At 35.4% G+C, this 22,793-nt stretch overlaps 2 protein-coding genes across 3 annotated transcripts in view; one reads left to right on the top strand and one right to left on the bottom strand.

Moving 5' to 3' along the window:
* The window catches only part of Igfbp7 (insulin like growth factor binding protein 7), a 67,629-nt gene extending 66,448 nt beyond the window's left edge, over window positions 1-1,181 (top strand). The window contains exon 5 of the mRNA XM_021722827.3: window positions 914-1,181. Coding sequence (XP_021578502.3) covers window positions 914-933 — 20 coding nt within the window. The 3' untranslated portion in view covers window positions 934-1,181. The remainder of the gene's footprint in view (window positions 1-913) is intronic.
* Polr2b (RNA polymerase II subunit B) overlaps window positions 1,089-22,793 on the bottom strand; it is a 46,257-nt gene continuing 24,552 nt past the window's right edge. For both annotated transcript variants that reach the window (XM_005320035.5, XM_040292374.2), the window contains 15 exons: window positions 20,819-20,962; window positions 20,464-20,603; window positions 20,248-20,359; window positions 17,235-17,389; window positions 16,165-16,363; window positions 15,699-15,867; window positions 10,705-10,801; window positions 9,587-9,681; window positions 8,359-8,609; window positions 8,187-8,276; window positions 7,789-7,896; window positions 6,928-7,041; window positions 6,366-6,526; window positions 2,332-2,527; window positions 1,089-1,562 (listed from right to left, as the gene is read on the bottom strand). In XM_005320035.5, the coding sequence (XP_005320092.1) occupies window positions 1,473-1,562; window positions 2,332-2,527; window positions 6,366-6,526; window positions 6,928-7,041; window positions 7,789-7,896; window positions 8,187-8,276; window positions 8,359-8,609; window positions 9,587-9,681; window positions 10,705-10,801; window positions 15,699-15,867; window positions 16,165-16,363; window positions 17,235-17,389; window positions 20,248-20,359; window positions 20,464-20,603; window positions 20,819-20,962 (2,121 nt within the window). In that variant the 3' untranslated portion in view covers window positions 1,089-1,472. The remainder of the gene's footprint in view (window positions 1,563-2,331; window positions 2,528-6,365; window positions 6,527-6,927; window positions 7,042-7,788; window positions 7,897-8,186; window positions 8,277-8,358; window positions 8,610-9,586; window positions 9,682-10,704; window positions 10,802-15,698; window positions 15,868-16,164; window positions 16,364-17,234; window positions 17,390-20,247; window positions 20,360-20,463; window positions 20,604-20,818; window positions 20,963-22,793) is intronic.

Below are 22,793 nucleotides of genomic sequence, written 5' to 3'. Positions count from 1 at the left end.
AAGAGTATTTGGATGGGGCTGGGGATGTGGCTCAAGCGGTAGCGCGCTCGCTGGGCATGCGTGTGGCCAGGGTTCGATCCTCAGCACCACATACAAAGATGTTGTGTCCGCCAATAACTAAAAGAAATAAATATTTTTTTTTAAAAAAAGAGTATTTGGATGGTTGATGAAGGCCAATATTATGACTTAGAAGCTTTCACCTTATCTTCAAGTAGAGTCAAAACTCAAACCTGACTGGAATTGCTTGTATTTCCCATAATCTTTTCTATCCACGTGGCATTTATTTTTTAATGAGAGCTGGACCACGAAGCTAAGTTCCTTAACCTTGTTGGACCTCAACATGGTGTTTGTGAAATGTGCTCTTCCAGGCCTATAATAAGGTCCTCTTTTGTACATGGATTAATACAGCAGAACTGCCTTCCACATCTAACGTTGTATAGCTAAAATTCCCCGGAGGACCTCAGCATATCATGTATACTATTACCCAATATATCCCTTATCCCAAGGTTTTTGTTTTGTTTCTTAAGAGATGGAGTCTTGGGGCTGGGGATGTGGCTCAGGCGGTAGCGCGCTCATCTGGCATGCGTGCGGCCCGGGTTCGATCCTCAGCACCACATACCAACAAAGATGTTGTGTCCGCCGAGAACTAAAAAATAAATAAAAAATAAAAAAAAAAAAAAAGAGATGGAGTCTTGCTATGTTGCCCAGGCTGGCCTTGAACTCCAGATTCAAGAGACCTTCCTGCAAAAGCCTCCAAAGTAACTGGGACAACAAGTGCAAATCACCATGCCTAACCCTTTATTTATGCATTTTAGCATCTTTATTTATTTGGAAACACTGAACTAAATGCTAATTAGAAAGTCAACCATGTCAATACATGCAACTAATTTTTATCTTTTTATCTTTTTAACAGGTGAAGGTGCTGAACTATAAACCTAAAAAAAATATTACTCAACAAGAGCTAAAAGTAGTTACAAATAACTACAACCCTGTTCTTGCCTAGTAACAAGTTTCTCTAATCCAATTCACTAATGCTTTAGTTATAGTCACTTGTTTTAACATAGGATACCAATTAAAGACAACACATCAAGACTATCTACAAAACTTTATTGTCTATTTACAGAAGAAAATCATGCATATCATTAAACAAAACAAATAAAATGCTTTCTATCGCAACTCAATACATTGTCATTTTTTAAAGCCATCATAGAAGTAAAACAGGGTTTTTTTTTGTTGTTTTTTGTACTGTGGATAAAACCCAGGGGTGCTCCAACATTGAGCTACATCCTCAGTCTTTTTATTCATTTATTTATTTGTAGATAGATACGGTCTAGCTAAATTGTTGAGGCTGGCCTTGAACTTGCCATCCTCCTGCCTCAGCCTCCCACATTGCTGTGATTACAATCCTGCACCACTGTGCCCAGCAAGACATGGACATTTACAACAATGTGGTTGAGAATCCTTTAAAAGATTTAAACACTCATCATTCGAGGTGCAATACTCATAGACATAAGTTCCTGAAACAACAGCTTGCACGCATAAGGCATTCGCACCAAAGAAATCTGAAAAGAAAAAATAAATAGTAATTAGCCGACTATATGCAAGTGACCCCATTTCTCTATCCGAGAAACAGGTTAAGGATTTGGTACTGTAGATGGCAAGTGAATGAGCAGCACTGAAGTGACCACCTATCCTGCCACCTTGCTTCATGGTGCTCCTTCCTCCTAGCAGGCTGTTTTGTTTCTTGCTATGTTGCCCAGGCTGGCCTTGAACTGTGTTGTTTTGTAGCTTTTTTGCCAGGCACAATTTGTATTCACCTCCTCGAACGGTTTAAGAAAAATTCATTGTTTAAAATTCCTATGCAAGGCCTTATTATTTCAAAGACATGAACAACTTGGATAGATTATCAAACTTCAGATGACTTGGAAAAATCTAAATATTTTTCCTTCTAAAACTAGGCATCTCTCATTCTGCTATCATGTATATCTAATTGGAACAAATTGAGGAAAAAAAAAAAAAAACTAGGCATCTCACAGAGGTATGTTACCAAAATTGTGAAAAGGACAATCTGTCCCACCACACTCAATCTGCCTGGATAAACAGCTTTACATGATTATATCCTTAAAAAAATGATCAGGGGCTGGGGTTGTAGCTCAGCCATAGAGCGCTTGCCTAGCCCGTGTGAGGCCCTGGGTTCAATCCTCTTCACCACATATAAATTTAAAAAAAATAAAGGTATTGGGTCCACCTACAATTAAAAATTTTTTTTAAAAAAGCCCACAGTCTGAGTTCCTTTCCTTAAAAAGAAAAAAAGATCAAGTCTATACACACCTGGGTTTTATTGCGACAGCCCCTGCATTCATATGTATGGGTCCTGGTGTTAGCAATTGCCATTATTCCACAAAGATTGCAAACATGAACTTGATATGGATCTGATGCCTCAAACAATCTTTCTCTTAAAAACTGGGCTGCACCATGGGCAATCTGACAATCTCGTTCCATTTCTCCAAAACGCAGGCCACCATCACTATTGAGGGGAAAACAACAGATTATTTTGTGCTTATCTTAAATTATAAATACCACCTTGACTAACAGCAAAGGTTAAGAATGATATTAGTAAACAAAGAGAATCCAGCTTTAATTTATACATTCTAGTGTTATGGTTTAGATGTGGTGTCCCCAAAAAACTCTTGTGTGAGACAGTGCAAGAAGGTTCAAAGGAGAAATGACTGGGTTGTAAGAGTCTTAACCCATCAGTGAATTAATCCCCTAAACAGGGATTAACTAAATGGTAACTGAAGTGGTAGGGTGTGGCTCAAGGAGGTGGGAATTAGGGCATGGCTTTGGGGTATATATTTGTATCTGGCAAGTGGATCTCTCTCTCTCTTTGCTCCTGATCACCAAGCAGGCCAATTCCCTCTGCCATACTCTTCCACCATGATGTTCTGCATTACCTTGAGCCCCAAGAAATGGAGCCGGCCTTCTATGGACTAAGACCTCTGAAACCCAGAGCTCTCAAATAAACTTTTCCTCCTTTACAATTGTTCTGGTCAGATCTTTTAGTCACAGCAGCAAAATAGCTAACTAAAACACCTAGCATTCTCTCTGCCTGGTAGGAGAGAAAGAAGCCTAACAACATTTGATGTTCATTAAAAGGTACCCAAATGGAAGATAACATTAGATCTCAAGTATAGCATATAATTTTCCTCATAAAATACAAAGTGTATAGGCTCATCATTTAACTTTCTAGAATTCAACTGTATATACAAAAGTAAATTAAAAAGTCAATCTAAACAAAGCAGCTTCTCAATGAATGAGACTCCCAGGAAGGAAAGCCTGAAATAAAAGCAATGTTGGCAACTGTAATAGAAAAACAGGTTTCCCCAACACAGAAATGAAACACATTGTACAAGTGGATGATGGCAATTTTCATAACATAAAATACATAAAATAAAACCAATGGGTTTATTATAGTATTACCAAAAAAAAGTTCCTGCTAAGCCAGGTGTGGTGGTGCACACCTGTAATCCCAGTAGTTCGGGAGGCTGAGGCAGGAGAACCAGGAATTCAAAGCCAGCCTCAGCAATTTAGCAAGAAGCATAAGCAACTCAGTAAGCTCCTGTCTCTAAGTAAAATACAAAATAGGGCTAGAGATGTGGTTCAGTGGTTGAATGCTCCTGAGTTCAATCCCTGATACCCTACCCCCCAAAAAAAAGGTTCTCCTGATAGGCAGAATCACAGCCTCTGAGACAAGAGTCCCCTGTGTTTCTTTAAAAAAAAAAAAAAAAAAAAAGTCATTGTTCAACTTTGGAAAATGCTAAACAACCTTTACCCTGCCTTTACCATAAGAACTACATAACACGTAACTAGTTAAAGAAAAATGAGAAGTAGTCCAGCTAATGAAGAAGGAATGATAAAAAATAGAATCTCATCAGTTTGCAATCCCTTTTTCATCAAGGGCTTAAGGCAATGATCATCAGTAGCTACTAAAATCATAAAAAGAAAGGCAACCAGACATTGGAAGTACATAATACTACCTAAGTGGTATTACTGTAGAAATCTCAAGCCTGAGGCCAGGCATGGTAGCACATGCCTATAATTCCAGGAATTTGAGACACTGAGACAGGAAATTACAAGTTCAAGGTCAGCCTCAGCAATTTAGTGAGACCCTGTCTCAAAATAACTTAGGGGTATAGCTCAGTGGTACTGCACACTAAGTTCAATCCTCAGTACATTTAAAAACACAAAAACAAAAACAAAACACCTCAAACCCTAAATATCAAACTTTTTGATCAAATTAGCTATTTATATAAAAAAAAAAAAACACAGCCCTGAGATGTAATCAGCAAAATCCAGACTAATTAAAATCTCCAAAATAGTCCCATTTCTTCAATAACCTAAAAGAAGAAAAGGATGGAGGTCAACTTATAGATTTATTTTTTTTCTTTAAAGAACTTAAGAAACATCAATTTTAGGGCTAAAATTGGGCTCAGTGGTAGCACTTGCCTAGCTGTGAGACACTGGGTTCAAGTCTCGGCACCACATAAATATTTTAAGGATCCACTGACAACTAAAAAATAAAAAAAAGAAACATCAATTGCAAAACATGACCTTATTTGCATCCTGATTAAAAACCAACAAACAGTTTAAAGAATTATGTAATAATTACAAATTTGAACTCTTGAGTATTTAATAATATTAAAAAGGTTTTGTGGGCTGGGATTGTGACTCAGTGGCAGAGAGCTTGCCTCACAAGTATGAGGCATTGGGTTCTATCCTCAGCACCACCTAAAAATAAATAAATAAAATAAAGGTATTGTGTCCATCTACAACTAAAAAAATATTTTTAAAAAGGTTTTGTGGTTAGGGTCTTTTTAAAATATACTAATCTTTTAGAGCAGAGTCTCTCAAAGTATGCTCGGTAGACAGCCTGAGGGTCAAAAGTATTTCTATAATACTACTAACAATGTACTATTTGCCTATTTCACTGTGTTCACATTTGCACTGCTGATGTAAAAGTGAATAAAAACCACTGACACCTTAGCACAAATCAAAGCAAATACAACTATACCAGAAGTTGTATAGTTGTATTTGCACTCTAAGTAAAGGTCAGTTTTACTTAAGAAAATCTTTTTTTTTTTTTTTTTGTAGTACTGAGTATTTAAACAAGGGCCTCACGCATTCTAGGCAAGCACTCTACCAACTGAGCCACATTCTCAGCCCAAGAATGTCCTTAATGAAATAGTAGAAATGATTATCAAACCTGACCCTTTTTAATATTCCAAACAAAAAGGAAGTCCTCAAAAAGCACATCTGCTATATAATGAAGATGGCTGTCTTGGCAGAAAAGCACCCGCACAATTCTGAAGAAGTCACTTTTCTCATAGAGCATACTTTTTCTACCTGAAAGCCAGCTGACACCATTTTTTCATCAACATTCACACCAACAATGTTAATTCAAATTTAGATATCTGGCAGACAAAGAAATGAAAGAAAATGAACAAAGTGAACTTTTCACTCCAAGAATAACAATTTTGAGCATCTGTTGAAAGTCATGACTAAAAATTTGACCTAAGCAAAAAAAAAAAATCAGAAGTTTAGAAAACCACCTATAACCACAGGCTTCATACTTCTCAGTGAAGGCTTTTCTAAATGACATCAGCGGTGATATTAACAAATGCAATTCTTTAACACACACACACATGTGTGTAATGAAATGTGTCAACATTTGAAATTCTGTATACCTCAATGAACCAATATTTTCCAAATGACCAATCATGATGCTTCAATACATTTGGAAAATAACTGCAGGGCTCGGGCTGAAGCTCAGTAGTAGAGTAGCACTTGCTTCGCACTAGGGATTTAACCCAGAGGCACTCTACAATGAGCCCTATCCCTTATTTTTATAAAATTGTTATAGCTCTTTTTGTTTTTAAAATTGTGAAAGCTGGCTTTGAACTTGCAATGCTCCTGCCTCAGCCTCCAAGTCCCTGGAATTACAGGTATGCACCACCATACCTGGTCCAGTTTTAATTTCTAACATAATAAGTATTAATATATACCTGACTTGCATGAACAAAAGCTCTCTAGGGTCACAGGATCAAGAAATTTGAGAACTACTCTTTTATAAATATAACTGAAATATTTTAAAAATAAATTATATGATGTCTGGGCCTAGTTTAAAAATAATCATGAGTTATTACAAGTGGGGAAATGGATATGGTTATAAAATTGGTCACGAGTTGATAACAAGAAGTGGGGTGACAGGAACATGGGCATTTATTATACAACGATCCCTATTCTTACATGTTTGACATTTTTCAAATAAACAATTAATAACAAAGATGATGAAGAAGTGCTCTTACCGAGATCTCCCCTCCATGGGCTGTCTATTTAGGATCTGAATAGGTCCCCTAGCACGAGAATGAATTTTGTCGTCCACCATATGTTTCAAACGCTGGTAGTAAGTCGGGCCAATAAAAATTTGTGATGTGATTTTTCGACCAGTGAACCCATTGTAGAGGACCTGAAACAGACAGATTTTTGAAGCACAGAATTAAATATATTAAACAAGTTCAAAGGACATATGTACATGTACTATATAATTCCATTTGTAAAATTAAAACAGACAAAACTAATGTATAATGTTAGCAGTCAAGAGAGCGGCTAGCTTCAGTGTGGGTGGGAGATAGTGACTGGAAGGGAGCTTCTAGGCATAAAACAGTAATTTTCCTTTCTAGATCCTGACATTAGTCATGCGGGTGTGTTTGTTTTGTGAAAATTCATCAAGCTGTCCATTTATGATTTGTGTACATATTTGAAAATATGTACTATACTTCAATAAAAGGTTTGATTTTTAAGAATAAAACTAACTACACACAAAAAAAGAATACACATAACAAATTACTACAGTAATAGAAAACATACCTCATTTCCTCTGAGATGGTAGCCATAATCAGACAAAAGATTAGAAATCTTCTGTACATTAACAGCATCATTAAATGGAGTGGCATCACCAATTTCACCCTTGTTAGCTGATACCTTTGAAATAAAAGTATTGAAAATGCTACTCATACCAATTAAAAAAGAAATCTTAATAAAAATGCTGCTTCCATTTTGTTTCCCCTTAGAAGTTATACATTAATAAAAATACATTCCACTATAAAAACTCTTTCTGTAGTAAGGAAAATTTAGGACTTAAAAGCTATAAAATATCAAGACTCATTTTATTAATATCTTCCATAAAATATTCATAACAAATCAATTAACCTAAAGAGGAAAAACTCAAATTATAAGCCTTCAAATACAAATCTACCCATGGGCTAATGTATAAAAAGAGTTAGACTCCCAAATACTTTTGCTGGCTCAAGGAAAATGACATCATTCATGTATAAGCCTATAGCCGTTCTATCTTATTAAGACACTTAACATTAGAAAACCTCCACGGAAAGATAGATGCACAGCTGAAAATACAGCTATAAAATTACTTAGTTCATAATGAACTAACTATCAATAAATTAATTCTTTCATCTGTAGAAAAGAACCAGTTAATAAGATAACCATCTATGTAGATAGAAGTTAACGTGTCTTAAAAAATTCTTAGCCATAATTTTGCAAATTAAAAAAAAAAAAGTGGAGGAAGGCAGAATTGTAAATAATTTGAAAGCAAGAAAGTAAGTATATAGCTTTAAACAAAGTGCCCTGGCTCAAACATAAGAGAAATAATCTATCATCATTTTGAAAAAAATCATCATTGTACAACCTGTATTTTTCAAGACAATCTCTTACCTTCCCTTGAAGACATTCAATCAAGTGACCAATAGTCATACGAGAGGGAATGGCATGGGGATTTATGATGATATCAGGGGTAATACCTTCACAGGTAAAAGGCATATCCTATAAAGAAAATATTTTTAGTAAAAAAACTTAAACTGAAAATCTTACTTTCATTTTCAAAACCAAAACTGACATCGCCCCCAAATTTTGCATGTCCTAAATCTGTTCAAGGTGGTATGTTCGCATTCAACACTAAAATTTAAGATTTAATTAAGTTAAAGAAGATTATGAGAAGTACTGCCCATAAAAGAAAATAATTAATAAACTACACTACGTTTTTAAAAACTGTGATTTAATAAAATGTTCAACAAAACTTTGGGTTAGGAGTGAATGAGATCAAAGATACCTACCTCTTGTCTATACTGAATACCACAGGTACCCTTCTGACCATGTCGACTAGCAAATTTGTCTCCAATTTGTGGAATTCTAACAGAGCGTACCTAAATTCACATAAAAATAGGTGAAGTGAAGTTGGTTTATTTCCTAAAACCAGTTACACAGAATGAATAAAGCTATACTCACCCTTATTTTACAAAACTTATATCCTTCCTGGTTGAGAGTTACCATAACCTGATCCACAATGCCTGTCTCGCTGGTTCTAAGGAAAGTGCTACAGTCTCTCTTGGTATAGCGTCTATTGGTGCTCTCCAATTCATCTTCATTTTCAGGCAAGGTGACTGTTTTGCCTATAATAACATCATCTCCAGATACACGAACTCCTGGAGCTATCAAACCGTCGTCATCCAGCTTGTCATAAATGGCATGCCTCATACCTGTGAGAAAACAGACATAGAATTTTCTGAAATGATATTCCCATACAGAAAAGTAATGAAAACGTCCCACAATCCCCAACAAAGATTAAAATTCACACACATCAACAAGTTCTAAGTCGGTGGGAAGTTCACAGAAATCTCTACCATCACAAATCATGTTTAGTAATAAGTCCTTATTGCAAATATCACAAACTATGCTGAATTCTGTAATGCCTCATTTTTAAAAGAAAGTCTGTAAGGAAAAAGAACACTGGACTGAGCAGATGGTCCCATGACAGACATCTACTGAGTGGCTTTGGGTAAGTGTGTTTGTTGCCATCTCCACATCATATGAGACAAAGAAAATCTGTGTCCTCTGCACATGTCCTCTCACAGAATGATGAATTCCATCTTGTGCTGTCTTAACTCCACTGAACATCAATTCACTACCACATAAAACACCCAATGTAACAGGAACAAACCTAAGGAAATGGAATGTTTACCTTTATGCAATGCCTATGAGTAGTTTTTACATATCTATGAAAATAAATAACAACTAGAAAGTAAATTTGAGTTTTCCATTAGAAACAGCAAATATTTGATATGTTCTCATTTATTTTTTAAATGTTTACAAATATTACAGTCACACCTCAGTCTGGGAGAGAAAAGGAGAGCTCCCATGAAAATGTACAAACTGAAAAACAAGTATAAATACAGAACAGTGAGAACAGGGCTACAAGGTACAGCCCATGAATTACGTAGCCTCTTTGATTTTTAAATTTCCTCCCCTTGCAGGATGACCATTAGGGAAAGTCTATAATAGGAACATTTCTTGAAGGTGCAAAGAGTTTGGGCAAATACATCATGAATCCTAAGAATAACATGAAAACACATTCCCATATTACAAAATAAGGGGGGCAAGGGGCACAACCTGGCAAAATTACTTAAGAAAACTACAATAAACTAAATTCCACAATTTAAATGTCAGTATCACTTACCTTGGCATGTTTCACGTGTAGGCTTCTCAAAAACCTCTTCTTGATCAAATCCTTTTTTAGACTCCTGTTCTTTGTATGAGCGATAGAAAACAGACCTAAAAACACATGGTTTGAAAGATAACTCCCATTTTTCTATTAAATAAAAGGACTTGGAATATACCAACAATTTTTCATTTAATTTATATTTGGGAGATTATCTAAGCCATGGATCTAGGGACAAGAGTAACTGCACTAAGGATCAAAGTTCAATCTTAAATGGGCTACACACATATAACATTTGACTCAAAATCTTAACCACCTGGAAACACAAGTGGGACAAGGAAGGACTCACGGTCATTGAGACCAAACTCCTACCCAATACAAGAGAATCCCCTTCATAATAAACCTGAGAGCTTGTCACCCAGGGTCTGCTTAGACATTTCCAGTAACAAGTTTTCATAGTAAGTCATAATGTTCACCCTCTGAAACTACACAGGAGCGGAGGAGGGGAGAAACCCATCTTCCCCTCTAAAGTCTCTATTTTTTAAATAACCTCCATAGGCCATAGATTAGAGATCAATAATTTTGTCAATAAAACCACCGAAGTGAAGTATAACAGAAAACATAGTGAAAGAAAAAACACTTAGCATTTTAACAGTACTTTCTGATGAGTTCTAATATTATGAGCTGTTTTTTTTTATTTATTTTTGGTACCAGAGATTGAAGCCAGAGGTGATTAATCACTGAACCACATTCCCAGCCCTTTTCAGTTTTTTATTTTGAGATAGGGCCTTGCTAAATTACTGAAGCCAGCTTACAATCCTCCTGCCTCAGTCTCCCAGGGTGCCTGGATTACAGGCATAAGCCAACATGTTTGGCTCATTTCTTCTTTGTATTTTTCTATATTATCTAAATGCAAATGTGTATTTGCTTACAAAAGAAAAGACCCAACCAAAATATTAACATCTGAAAATTCAGAGGGACACAAGCAGCAGTATCCTCAGCTATCTGGACCATCAATCAGGCCTTTTGCTTTTGGGAGCAAGGCATAGTCAAACCTATTTTAACTATTTTTTATTTTTAAAAAAAATAATATTTCCACTGTATATCTGTTTTGACAAATTTTATAAGAAGCTGACCTGAAAAAGCCTCGGTCTACAGCTGAACGATTCATGATAACAGAGTCTTCTTGATTATATCCAGTGTATGATGCAATGGCCACAATTGAGTTGATACCTACCATGAATTTAAAAGCATTTATTAAATCATTATCCAGGGGGTAAAGAAAAAGAGCCCTTTCTTTTAAATCCATTTTACTCAATCATATTTGCCATAAATGCTTTGGGTGTTTTTAATCATGGCAATTGTCAATCTACTCTTCCTTGATTAAGAGTCTGTGAGATAATTACTCTGCTGGCTAAGTGTTTCGTACAAGCAAATCCTAGCCTGCCATTCCCAATGTATCCAGTTTTATAATCAATAATTATGCACACAAGTTGCCTCATATTTATAATACCTCCCTAAGTCAAGTTCTGTGATCTGCTCATAGCAACCCTATGCTTCAAACAAGGTGCTACTGAGAAGCTACCTAAATAATTTATCTATGATCCCAAAGTTAATAAGGCAATAAGCTCAAGCCCCAGCTCCTTGCCTCCTGATTTCCAGTTTGAAACTGGTACTACCCTGCTCCTCTCCCTATCCCACCGAAAAAATGGCACTGTATTTCCCACCACAAAGCCTTTTTTGTTTGCTTCCCCCAAAACGACTTTGTTAAATTTATAGATAAAGTAATAAGTATTAAAGAAAGAAGACCTAGTCCCCAGGAACCAGGCACTGGGAAGGGTGGGGTAGAAAGAAAGAAAAGACAAAACAAACCCCACACACCACACCACTATAAAATAGTAAACTGCAATATTAGAAACAAAACACATTTAACATTGAATGTGAGTGGGTTTTTAATAAACGTAACTGACATACATCAATCAATATTCGAATCATCAGATTTTCTAAGAATTAAAATTCACTCAAATCTGAACATACAGTTAACACAGCAACACAATTTATACTTATAATTTATACTCCACATTTGTAACTACAGAACACAAAGAACTAAAATTTAAATGACTGAATATTTTGGCTGTATAAATAAATCATTAATAGTTGCCTCCTTAAAGCTAAATTCAATTTTTAAAAACATTCATTTACTTTTTTTTGTTCCAAGTAGTGGTGATTGAACCTAGCCCTATCATTTAAGTCTCATTAAGTTGCCCAGGCTGGCCTTAACTATCAATCCTCTTGACTCATCCTCCTGAGTCACTGGAATAATGGGGTATATACGGCACCTGGCTCATTTACTCCTTTACATGTACAATAGGGGAGCAACAATTCTAACAAGTAGAGAGGTACAGATAAGGGGTGGCAGGAACTACAGACACAAAACAGAGTCACTTACTCTACGGGGTAAGTGGGTTCATAATGTAGCCATGCAGCTGGTGTCAGGTATAGCCAGGGCCAAGAATTCAACCAAGATGAGGTTATATAAATAGACTGAGCAAATATATTGAGAACAAAGAGAGCTAGGAGTCTCATGATCAGGGAATGGAATTCTACAATAAACTTCACTGTTGGAATGGGATAGGAATACTGGGATGAACCGATGGTTAATATACAGACATAAATTCCCAGCACAAAACAAAAAACAGACACAAGTATCTAAGTGTGCATATGTATATATTTAGCTCTATCAGCTGAAAAGAATTACAAAGAATGATTTTTAATTAGCAATGAGCACACCTACCACCCAGATTCTGGTTTCTAAATACTATCTTCCACCAAAAAGAGAAATGGCTGAGTCTAGGTTTACGAGAAGAAAAGCACAAGATAAGGCAAAATGTAAAGAAGTGCTGAAAGAATGATATGGACCTATCAGAAGTCATCTTGAAGCCAGGCATGGTGGTGCATGGAAATTGAAGCAGGAGGATTGCAAGATCAAAATCAGTCTAGGCAACTTAGTGAGATGCTGTCTCAAAATTAAAAATTTTAAAAAAAACTGGGGAGGTGGCCAGGCATAGAATGTCCCTGGGTTTAATCTCCAGTATCCTGAAGGGGGCAAAAAAAGAAATCTTAAAGATGATCCTACTAGCTTAAATCTGGAACAATGTGAATATCAAAGTAAGGAATGATATTGCAAGCCACCATTTGGCAGCAATCATCATCTGACAAAGAACATTTATATGATCTCAAACTATCTCCCACAAAAGACTTATAACTTACTAATAAGTACAAAACACAATTAACAAGTAAAGAAACCTGACAGTCACTGGGATTACTGACTACCTGGGTGTCAATGTTGACCTGATGGACTAAGGACAATGTCCTTATTTTTAAGAAACATACCCTAAAGAATTAAAGATTCATGTGGCTTCCTCAACTTACTTTTACATGGTTCAGGAAAAAAGAGAAAAGGAAGAAAATAATAAGGCAAACATGACAAAATGTTAACTAAGAAATCTAGATAAAAAGTATCCAGATTATTAAGAATTGGATGCAATGGCACATGCCCACAATTCCAGTGACTCAAGAGGTTGAGAAAGAGGATCCCAAGTTAGAGGCCAGCCTGGACAACTTAGAGAGACCTTGTCTCAAAATTATAAAAAAGGCTGGGGATGTAGCTCAGTGGTACAGGACCCCTGGGTTCAATTCCCAGTACCTTAAAAAAAAAAAAAAAAAAAAAAAAAAACAAGGTATGTAGGAGTTCTTTGGTCTAGTCTTACAAGTTATCCATAGATTTGAGATTATTCATAATAAAGCTTTTTTTAAAAAAAGATACCATTATGAAAGCATGAATAACAGAACTGATGGCCAGGCTGAAGACTCTACCAGCCATGTCTCACCACTTTACATTAGTAACCTAAGAAAGAACATTTTCTTTCAAATCCAACTATACATTATATTTCTCTTATCTAGCTAAAAGAAACTGTATTTTCTAAAAAGAGCACTGGAAGCAAAGCCCAGAGATATGAGCCTATTGCAGAAAGCCTAATGGATTTTATTAGACAAGAGTAACCCCTTGTGGGAGATTTTGAAAATAAATAATTTTAACATGAAAATCTGCTATCAGATTGTCAGAGTTCCTTTTTGAGTTAATAATTTAAAGCCACTAAAGACAAAGTTTACTAATAATATTGACAATAAAAGTTACCCTATTCAAAGCCAAATTTCTGTTAACACAATAAGATAAAGTGCCAAGAATTACTTACACAGCCTCCCCTAATATTCAACGTTCTCATCCTTCAGATTTTTCTGTACCATTTTGCCTACTGTCCAGGCTGAGACTCTCCTACAAACTCCTGATTCTGCTTATTAGCTACTTCTTAGCTTCTTTCCCAATTTCTTTTCTTGGTGCTTAAAGTTCTGTATGTTTCTAGCTTTTTTATCATTCTAAATTCTCCCTAGGCAACTTCATATTAATCTATAATTATTTTTAATATAAGAAACTTCACATAGTAGAGTTGACCTTCCTTAAATAACACTGCAACTTGCGGTTGGAAGATCACTTCTTATAGCAACTCGAAATCAATGTAAACTAAACAGAATTAATGTCAAACACCTCTTCCTCCTTTTATCATGATCTCAACCTTTTATTTTATTGGCTGTTCAAAACATTACAAAGAATGCAGAATCATATCGGTTACACATCCACATTTTTACATAATGCCATATTAGTAACTGTTGTATTCTGCTACCTTTCCTATCCTCTACTATCCCCCCTCCCCACCCATCTTCTCTCTCTACCCCATCTACTATAATTCATTTCTCTCCTTTTTTTTTCCCCATTCCCCTCACAACCTCTTACATGTAATTTTGTATAACAATGAGGGTCTCCTTTCATTTCCATGCAATTTCCCTTTTCTCTCCCTTTCCCTCCCACCTCATGTCTCTGTTTAATGTTGATCTTTTCCTCCTGCTCTTCCTCCCTGCTCTGTTCTTAGTTGCTCTCATTATATCAAAGAAGACATTTGGCATTTGTTTTTTTAGGGATTGGCTAGCTTCACTTAGCATAATCTGCTCTAATGCCATCCATTTCCCTGCAAATTCCATGATTTTGTCATTTTTTAGTGCTGCATAGTACTCCATTGTGTATAAATGCCACATTTTTTTTATCCATTCATCTATTGAAGGGCATCTGGGTTGGTTCCACAGTCTAGCTATTGTGAATTGTGCTGCTATGAACATCAATGTGGCAGTATCATGATCTCAATCTTGGTTTTTTGTTTGTTTCTTTGTTTTTCTTTTTGAAATGAAGAGATCAAATCCAGGGTTTAATGCATGGGATCTACCATCAAGCTACATCCCAAGTTCCCAATCTTTTTAAAAGCACCTCTCCTCGATCACCCAAGCCATAAACATCAAGATATTTCCAATTTCAGTCTTCCCTCTCTTCATCACTCCATATCCAACCAATCATCAAGTTTTATCAAATGAATTGCAAATGGTGTCTCATTCATCATTCTTTTTCATTTCTTCAGACCTTACCAATTTATACTTGGACTACTGAAAAAAGCCTTTAAATAATCTGCCTGCTAATGCAGGCCCTAATTCTAACCTTACATTGCTGTCAAAATAATAGGTCCTAAAACAAATTTCTAATCCTATTTGCTTCCCTGCTCAAAAATGTTGGTCATTCTCAAAATAAAATCCAACCTGCTCTGACTTTCTCTACATGTTCAGTCCAAGCTTTACCTCTATATATTTACATTCCAACCACACTAAACTGAAAGGACCTCTAACTATTCCCACCTTTGTGTATCTCGGCCCTTGCTCAAAACTGTCTCTCAATTTCAAATACCCACTTTACCAGCATTACTCCAATCTAAAATGCCACCATTCCATGAAATTGGCTCTACACTTTCAACTGGAATCAATAATTTTTATCACTCTGTGCTTCCAAAGGACTTTGTAAGTCTAGAATTTCCACATATCCACCTTCTTACTACATTCATGCTTTCCATCACATTATAAATTCCATAAGACTAGGTACTGTGCCATATGCACTTTTTAACCCTCCCAAGAACCCAGTAAAGTGCTATAAGCTTGGCAAGATCATAAAAAATGTAAAACAAACTGAACATACCTGCTGGCAACTCTCTAAATCGAAGATATTCCATAGACCGTGTAGTCACAAGCGGTTTTTGAGGATAATAAAGAACATGGGCCAATGTGTCCATACGTACATGGAAGTTGGTGATATACACTCCCATAGCCTGCTTACCCATAGCAGACTGGTATGTGTTTCTAGGGGACTAAGAGAAGAAATGAAAAGTTGAATCAATGAAAATTTAATCTCTAAAGGAAAAGATACTAACCATAAATCAGGAAAATAATTGGCAGAAAAAGTTCCTGGAAGACAAGTGATCACTATTTGGAATAATCAATCATGGCCCATAACAATGAAACACAATAGCAAGCATGTCAAACTACTAATTCTATAGGCGTTCACAAGCTTTTCATTAAAAGTATTTTCTCTTAAGATTACACACTAACCTCTAATTTTTATAATTTTCCCCAATTTCTTGCAAATCAAAAAAAAAGCTACCAACCTGGTTATGGTCAGGAAAGGGAATAATAGATGCACAAACACCAAGAATCATTGATGGATGAATCTCACAATGGGTATATGTGGAACAATAAGCAACTTCTTTCTCCTGTAAATCATCTGGGGTCATTGCAAGCATCACTGTTTCTTCTTCTAGAGTATCTATATATTCTACTACCCCGCTGGCCACAAGATCTTGCCAACTAAAAAAGAATTCAGTTTCCTTAGTTCTTGATATATTTTAACTAATAAGGCTTTCATAAAAAGTATTCCTATATTTATATGTACTGCTGTGGAAAAGTTCTAATATAGATGCAAGATTGTTAATGAAAAAAGTAAGCTACTGAACAATACTATAAATTATTGTCCCATAACTATTATTATTTGTTTTGTGTTGACGATACTGTACTTGTAGGGCAGGGATAAATATATAATATACAAAATAAGATCTGGTAAAATACATGTACCCAACTATTACTAGTATTTAGTTATGAAGAGGAGAGTATGAATTAGGGGCTTTAACATTTTTTAATTTTTATATGTTGTTTAAATTTTTTAAATTAAGACTATACATTTACATATTACTAAAAATTTGTTTAAAGAAAGTTCATCTTGGGGCTGGAGTTGTGGCTCAGTGTTAGAGCATCTGCCTGGCATGTGTGAGGCCCTGGGTTCAATCCTCAGGGATTGAAAAAAAAAAAAAAAAAAAGTTCATCTTAAAAAGTTGTGCTGCAATTATGTACAATGCATCAAAATGCATTCTGCTGTAACATATACCTAATTAAAATAATTTTTTTTAAAGTTCATCTTTTAATTAAATTTCTATTATTCACATAATTATGTGTTTTTATATACATTATATTTGTTATTTTTAGAATTTGATTTTAACACATCACAAAAACTTACATACACAATCCTATAAATCCCATGCATTATAAAAATATATACTGGAATTAGGGGTGATGGGTGCACAAACTTGGGAACATATTATACACTTTCAAAAAATGGTTAATTTAAAATATGTGAATTCTAGCTCAATTTTTGAATGCACACATTTTTCCACTTGTTTTTTACCTGTAGTTGTTATATTCTCTCTCTTTCAATTGGTCAATATGTCTCTTCTTTAAAAGCAGCTTTTGTTTCTCCACAATCAGAAGTGGTCTACAAATACGGCCTGCATCAGTATAGATCCGAATCTCTCTCTCTCGAATATCTCTGATCATAGAAACCTATACATGAAAAGATAAAAACAATCTCATAAACTTTTACTTTCTCTATATCATAACAACTTAGCTAAAAATAAATAGTTCCAGTCAGGTACAATGGTGTACACTCATAGTACCAGACTCAGGAGGTTTAAGATGGGAAGATCACTTGAGCCCAGGAATTCAAGACCAGCCTGGACAACATAGTAAGGCCCCCTCTCAAAAATAAAATAAAAGATCTGGTATGGGGCATACACCTGTAATCCCAGCAACTTGGGAGGCTGAGGCAGGAGGATCACAAGTTTGAGGTTAGCTGCAGGAACTTATCAAGACTCAAAACAAAAAGGACTGAGGATGCAGTTCAGTGGTAAAGTACACCTGGGTTCAATTCCCAGTACTATAAAAATAATAACAGTAATAATAATAAACAACATCTACTCAATTTCTGAAGCAACCAAGTATTAATAAAATGGACAAAACTTAGTTACCAATGTTCAATCTACTAAAAACCTTGGTATAACTTAAAATTCTGAAAGTGAAAAATTCTAATATTGGTTAGGATTATTATTTCCATTCGTTTCTATTTTACTTTTTTAATGCGACTACTAAATATTTTAACCTGCATATGTGGATCACATTCTTTTTTTTTTTTTGGCAGGGGCAGGGGGTGCCAGGGATTGAACCCAGGGGTGCTTAACCACAACTGTAGCACTTATTTTTTATTTTGAGAAAGGATTTCACTAAGTTGCTTGAGGCCTCACTAAATTGCTGAGGCTGGGTTTTGAACTTGTGATCCTTCTGCCTCGGCCTCCTAAGCCTCTGGAATTACAGAGGTGTGCCACCACTCCTGGCTCACATTCTATTTCTATTGGACATGAAAGTATACAAACTATATTCTTTCAATTCTGCAATAAAACATATATATTAATAAAAGTAATGCAAAATATAAAGTCAAAAAAGAAACAAATAATAATTTTCAGTGAATTATCTAGATCTCATATATAATCTTGGAAGTTAATTAATAAATGAATTGCTAATGAATTAGAAAACTGAAGAACAGATTAGTGTTTCCCCACAAAAAGACCTTTAAGGGATTGGAGATATAACTCAGTGATACAGCACTTGCCAAGCACACACAAGGCCCTGGGTTCAATCCCTAATACTATCAAACCCTTTAAAAAGTAAATCACATTTGAATCCTTTTACTAAAGAAAGGACTGAGTTTATTTAAGAAAGAGAAATATTTGCGTTAGTTTAAAAACCATAGTAAGTAACAAAAGTTTGATCAAAAACTCCAAATTCAGGGGCTGGGGTTGTGGCTCAGTGGTAGAGCACTTGCCTAAAATGTGTGAGGCCCTGTGTTTGATCCTCAGCACCACATATAAATAAACAAAGTTAAAAATCCATTGGCAACTAAAAAATATTAAAAACAAATAAATAAACACCAAGTTCTTCTCTAAAATTAAAGGGTAAAAAGCCAAGAAGTAAAAAACATTTATATTCTTAGCCCATTTCCTATTCATAGAAAGCAATCTGAGAAGAATCATTATTTGTGAGCAGAAATACCATGAATGACATTCTGAAATTCAAGAAAAGATAGTGCTTTTAAACACGATTTAATAGGATGACATAAATACAGCTTTCCTCCTCAAAGGTCAGTATTCTGAGCTCCAAGTGAAAGAGACATTCTTTAGTAGGTCTAGAGACAACTACTGGCAAGAAAGCCTACCTAACAGGTGCAACAAGTTAGAAATGATAACATACGGAACTCTAGTCATCACAAAATATGAAAGAAAAGAAAAAGCATTAAACACCTAGAAAATTACACAATTCTCCCATTTAGGAGTCTCCCAACATAGAAAACATAAAGTCTCAGAAAAAAAAGGGGGGGGCATAATCAATAATCACTGACAAATTTTTCCATCACCAAAAATATAATCAGCTTTGGTTCTAGGTCCTTCTCTGAGCCTTGCCTGCCTTGGTGAGGCATTCTGTTCCTCTCTTTAAGCTGTAAATATGCCCAAGTCAAATCCAAGGGCCTGCCTGATGCAGAAGACCTGCAGCAACTCAATACTCTTCTCTGCTTTGCTAGGTGTAATGGAAGCCAGCTACTGGCTAAGCATGTTACAGTTTTTTTCCAAACCCACTTTCACCTGCACAGGCCCCAATGTATAGTATAAGCATTCTGTCAGAAGTACTTAGGTAAAATACATTATATATAGTATCAGAACAGACAGCAGGTTTGGAAGAATAAAAAGTCTAAGAAATATCCCCAAATAATAATAAATAAATATCTTTTAGTATACTAAAAGACCTATTTTGGGAAATAATGAAGTTCATACTATATTTTAATGACTGAAAAAAAGAAAAAAAGAAAAAACCCATCCTGATCCCAAATCACTTCAACATCCACCTAAATATAAGAGAATCTATTAAAAGTGCATCACAATTCATGATGAATCTCTGGATTCAGTCAAAGGATAAATCAGAGATAAATATTTCCATTTTTAAAAGTAGTCTCAGCTTTAGGAAAAAATCTCCTACAAATTTTTTTAATATATAATTTGAGTTTAAAATATAACAATGATTTCAAGTTCATGTCAAAATTTTTAGGAACATGTATTTAAAGATTAAAGCAAGCAATACCTTAAATATACTTCACGCTTCAAGAAAATCTAGCTGAAAGAAAGATGCCAATATAAAAAAAAAAATTCTCTATTCTTATGCCTTGTCTAAAAATCTTAGAGACCCATGCTCTCTTAGCTAATTAAAGATTCTTACTTAAGGGACTAGAGTTGTTTCCCAGTGATAGAGCACTTGCTGAGCATGCACAAGACCCTGGGTTGGATCCCCAGCCCAACAACAACAATAAAAATTCTTACTTCAGACACAATGATGTCCATCTGACGCCGTAATTTCCTTAGGGTGTTCATAAGTTGTTCAGGATCTTTATGTATTCCAACCCAGCAGCCATTAACAAAAATCTTAGTCGCACTAAAATGAAAAGCCAAAAAGCATTTTGCACTTATCAATCATTTACTAAGCTATACCTAAAGAGTAAAAATTTTATTTAAAAAGAAAACTCCATCTATACACACTCAGCAATAGCTGCAGGAGAAATTTCTTCTAAATTTTCCATACTCCATTCTTCTAAAAATTCCAGAATTGGAGAAGGTTGAGATCCAACTGAAATATAAGCCATCAGTGCTAAATTCTTCACAAGTCCTACAGCATGGCCCTAAGGAACAAATCAAGTAATTACTCACATTGATTTTACATATCTATACAAATTCTTTTCCATACACATTTTTTCTTCAACTTGATTTCAAGATTTACTTTCTAAGAACAAAATGGTTAATAATATGTATAATTTAATACAAAATGGCTTCTTAATTATGTCCTATATAATCACCAGCAGGCTTTTTGATCTGAACATAAATTCTAATATATTACCTCTGGGGTCTCAGCAGGACAAACCATTCCCCACAACGTATTATGCAACTGTCTTGGTTTTGCTAGCTTGCCATCTCTACCAATAGGAGAATTTAAACGGCGCAGATGAGAAAGAGTAGATGCAAAAGTCAGGCGGTTTAATACCTAGGAGAAAAATAACGTCATTAAAGTTTGGGCATCTCTGTGATGTGTTTATCTTTAAGTGGTGCTATGATTGAATCCAGTGCTTCACACATGTTAGCCAAGTACTCTGCCACAGAGCTACAGGCCCAACCCCATATAAGACATTTTAAGCAAGATAAATAAGATAATATTTAGTGAGGGAAAAAAACAAGCAATTCAAGCCAAATATACCTCTAAATAATTACCCCTCACCCAGCCCTAAAAAAACCCAAACCTCATCCCTCTTCCTAAGTCTCCTATCATGGTTAATGTCATCACTACCTAACTTTGATCTCCCAACCTAGAAATCTTAAAATAATTTTTGTCTCTAAGTTATTCTTTCTACACATCAAACATTATGTTGTTGATTCTATCTCCTTCCACATATCAATAAATATAGCCTGTAAATTCAATCTTCAAATTTGCTAAAATATCTAGCCCTCTCATCCCAAAGTTACAGTAGAACCTTGGATCAGCTGTTTACCTCACATGTATATATCCCTGCCTTGTTGCCTCCAATCTACCCTTCTCAGTTTCCAGAATTACTAAAACTGTGTCCATAATATTCACCTGCTTAAATTATTAAACAGGCTGACCTGGCTTCTGAAAAGCAAAATATTAAAGGCCTTCTTAATGAAGATCCAAACACTTTTCCCTACCAGTCTCCCAACGTCCTGTACTCCACTGACATTGCCACATACTTTCACCTCCTTGCCCTGGACCATGCTACTGCCACAGAATGGAATGCACTTCTCTACTGTTTTGTCGGATGAACTGTTACCACCTCTACAAATGACATCGACTCAGAAGAACTCTCATTCGGGAAGAACTCTTCTCTTACTATACACTATGAAACTTTCCGTCATTCAACTAGTCAACCACAAAGTCTTATAAAAGCTACTTCCTAAAAATTTCTCAAATTTGATCCCATTATTCATCTCTACAAAACTGCTCATTGAAGCCCTAATAACTTCTTATTCAGGTTGTTATAATAATCTTCCTGACAACAACCTTGTCCTTCTTATATCATTTCTCCATACTGCCAATTACTATGGATGTGTCTAAAAAACAAAAATAACCATGCCACTCCCCCTCTACAACCTGTTTCCAACCCCCCTTTCCAACTCCATCTAACCATTTTAATTTGAAAATCTTGAATTGCTCCAGCTCCAACACACATACCCTCTTTATGGCTCCATCCTTCTGTTCAGGATATTAAGAGTTTTCTGCAGTTTTTCTGTGAGAGGCTGATTCCACCCTCCTCTCCACCAACTGTGCTTTAAGATTCGGTCCAGGTATTATCTCCTAAACTTCTTTACACCCTCTAAGGCTATGATAAAGCCTTTCTCTAGCATTCTCACCCAGCAGGTATGCAGGTCTCTTATTATGATACTGTACCATCTATCTACAAGTATAGTAATAAATGACTAAAGATCAGAAATCTTATTTTATTCATCTTTGTATGTCTACAATGTAGCAGAACCTATATAACTCTATATCATGTACAACCAGACGAATAAGAAATTATATTCCATTTATGTATTATATGTCAAAATGTATTCTACTGTCAGGTATAACTAATTAGAACAAATTAAAAAATATATTAAAAAAAATAAAATGTTGGGCTGGGGATGCGGCTCAAGCGGTAGCGCGCTCTCCTGGCATGTGTGCCCGAGTTCGATCCTCAGCACCACATACAAACAAAGATGTTGTGTCCGCCAAAAACTAAAAAATAAATATTAAAAAATTCTCTCTCTCTCTCTCTCTCTTTAAAAAAAAATAAATAAAATAAAATGTAGCAGAGTACCTGGCA

Source organism: Ictidomys tridecemlineatus, chromosome 9 (assembly GCF_052094955.1).
Source record: "Ictidomys tridecemlineatus isolate mIctTri1 chromosome 9, mIctTri1.hap1, whole genome shotgun sequence".
Lineage (NCBI taxonomy): Eukaryota > Metazoa > Chordata > Mammalia > Rodentia > Sciuridae > Ictidomys > Ictidomys tridecemlineatus.
Note: the sequence above shows the minus strand (reverse complement) of the source record. Positions and strands in the feature narration are given on the sequence as shown.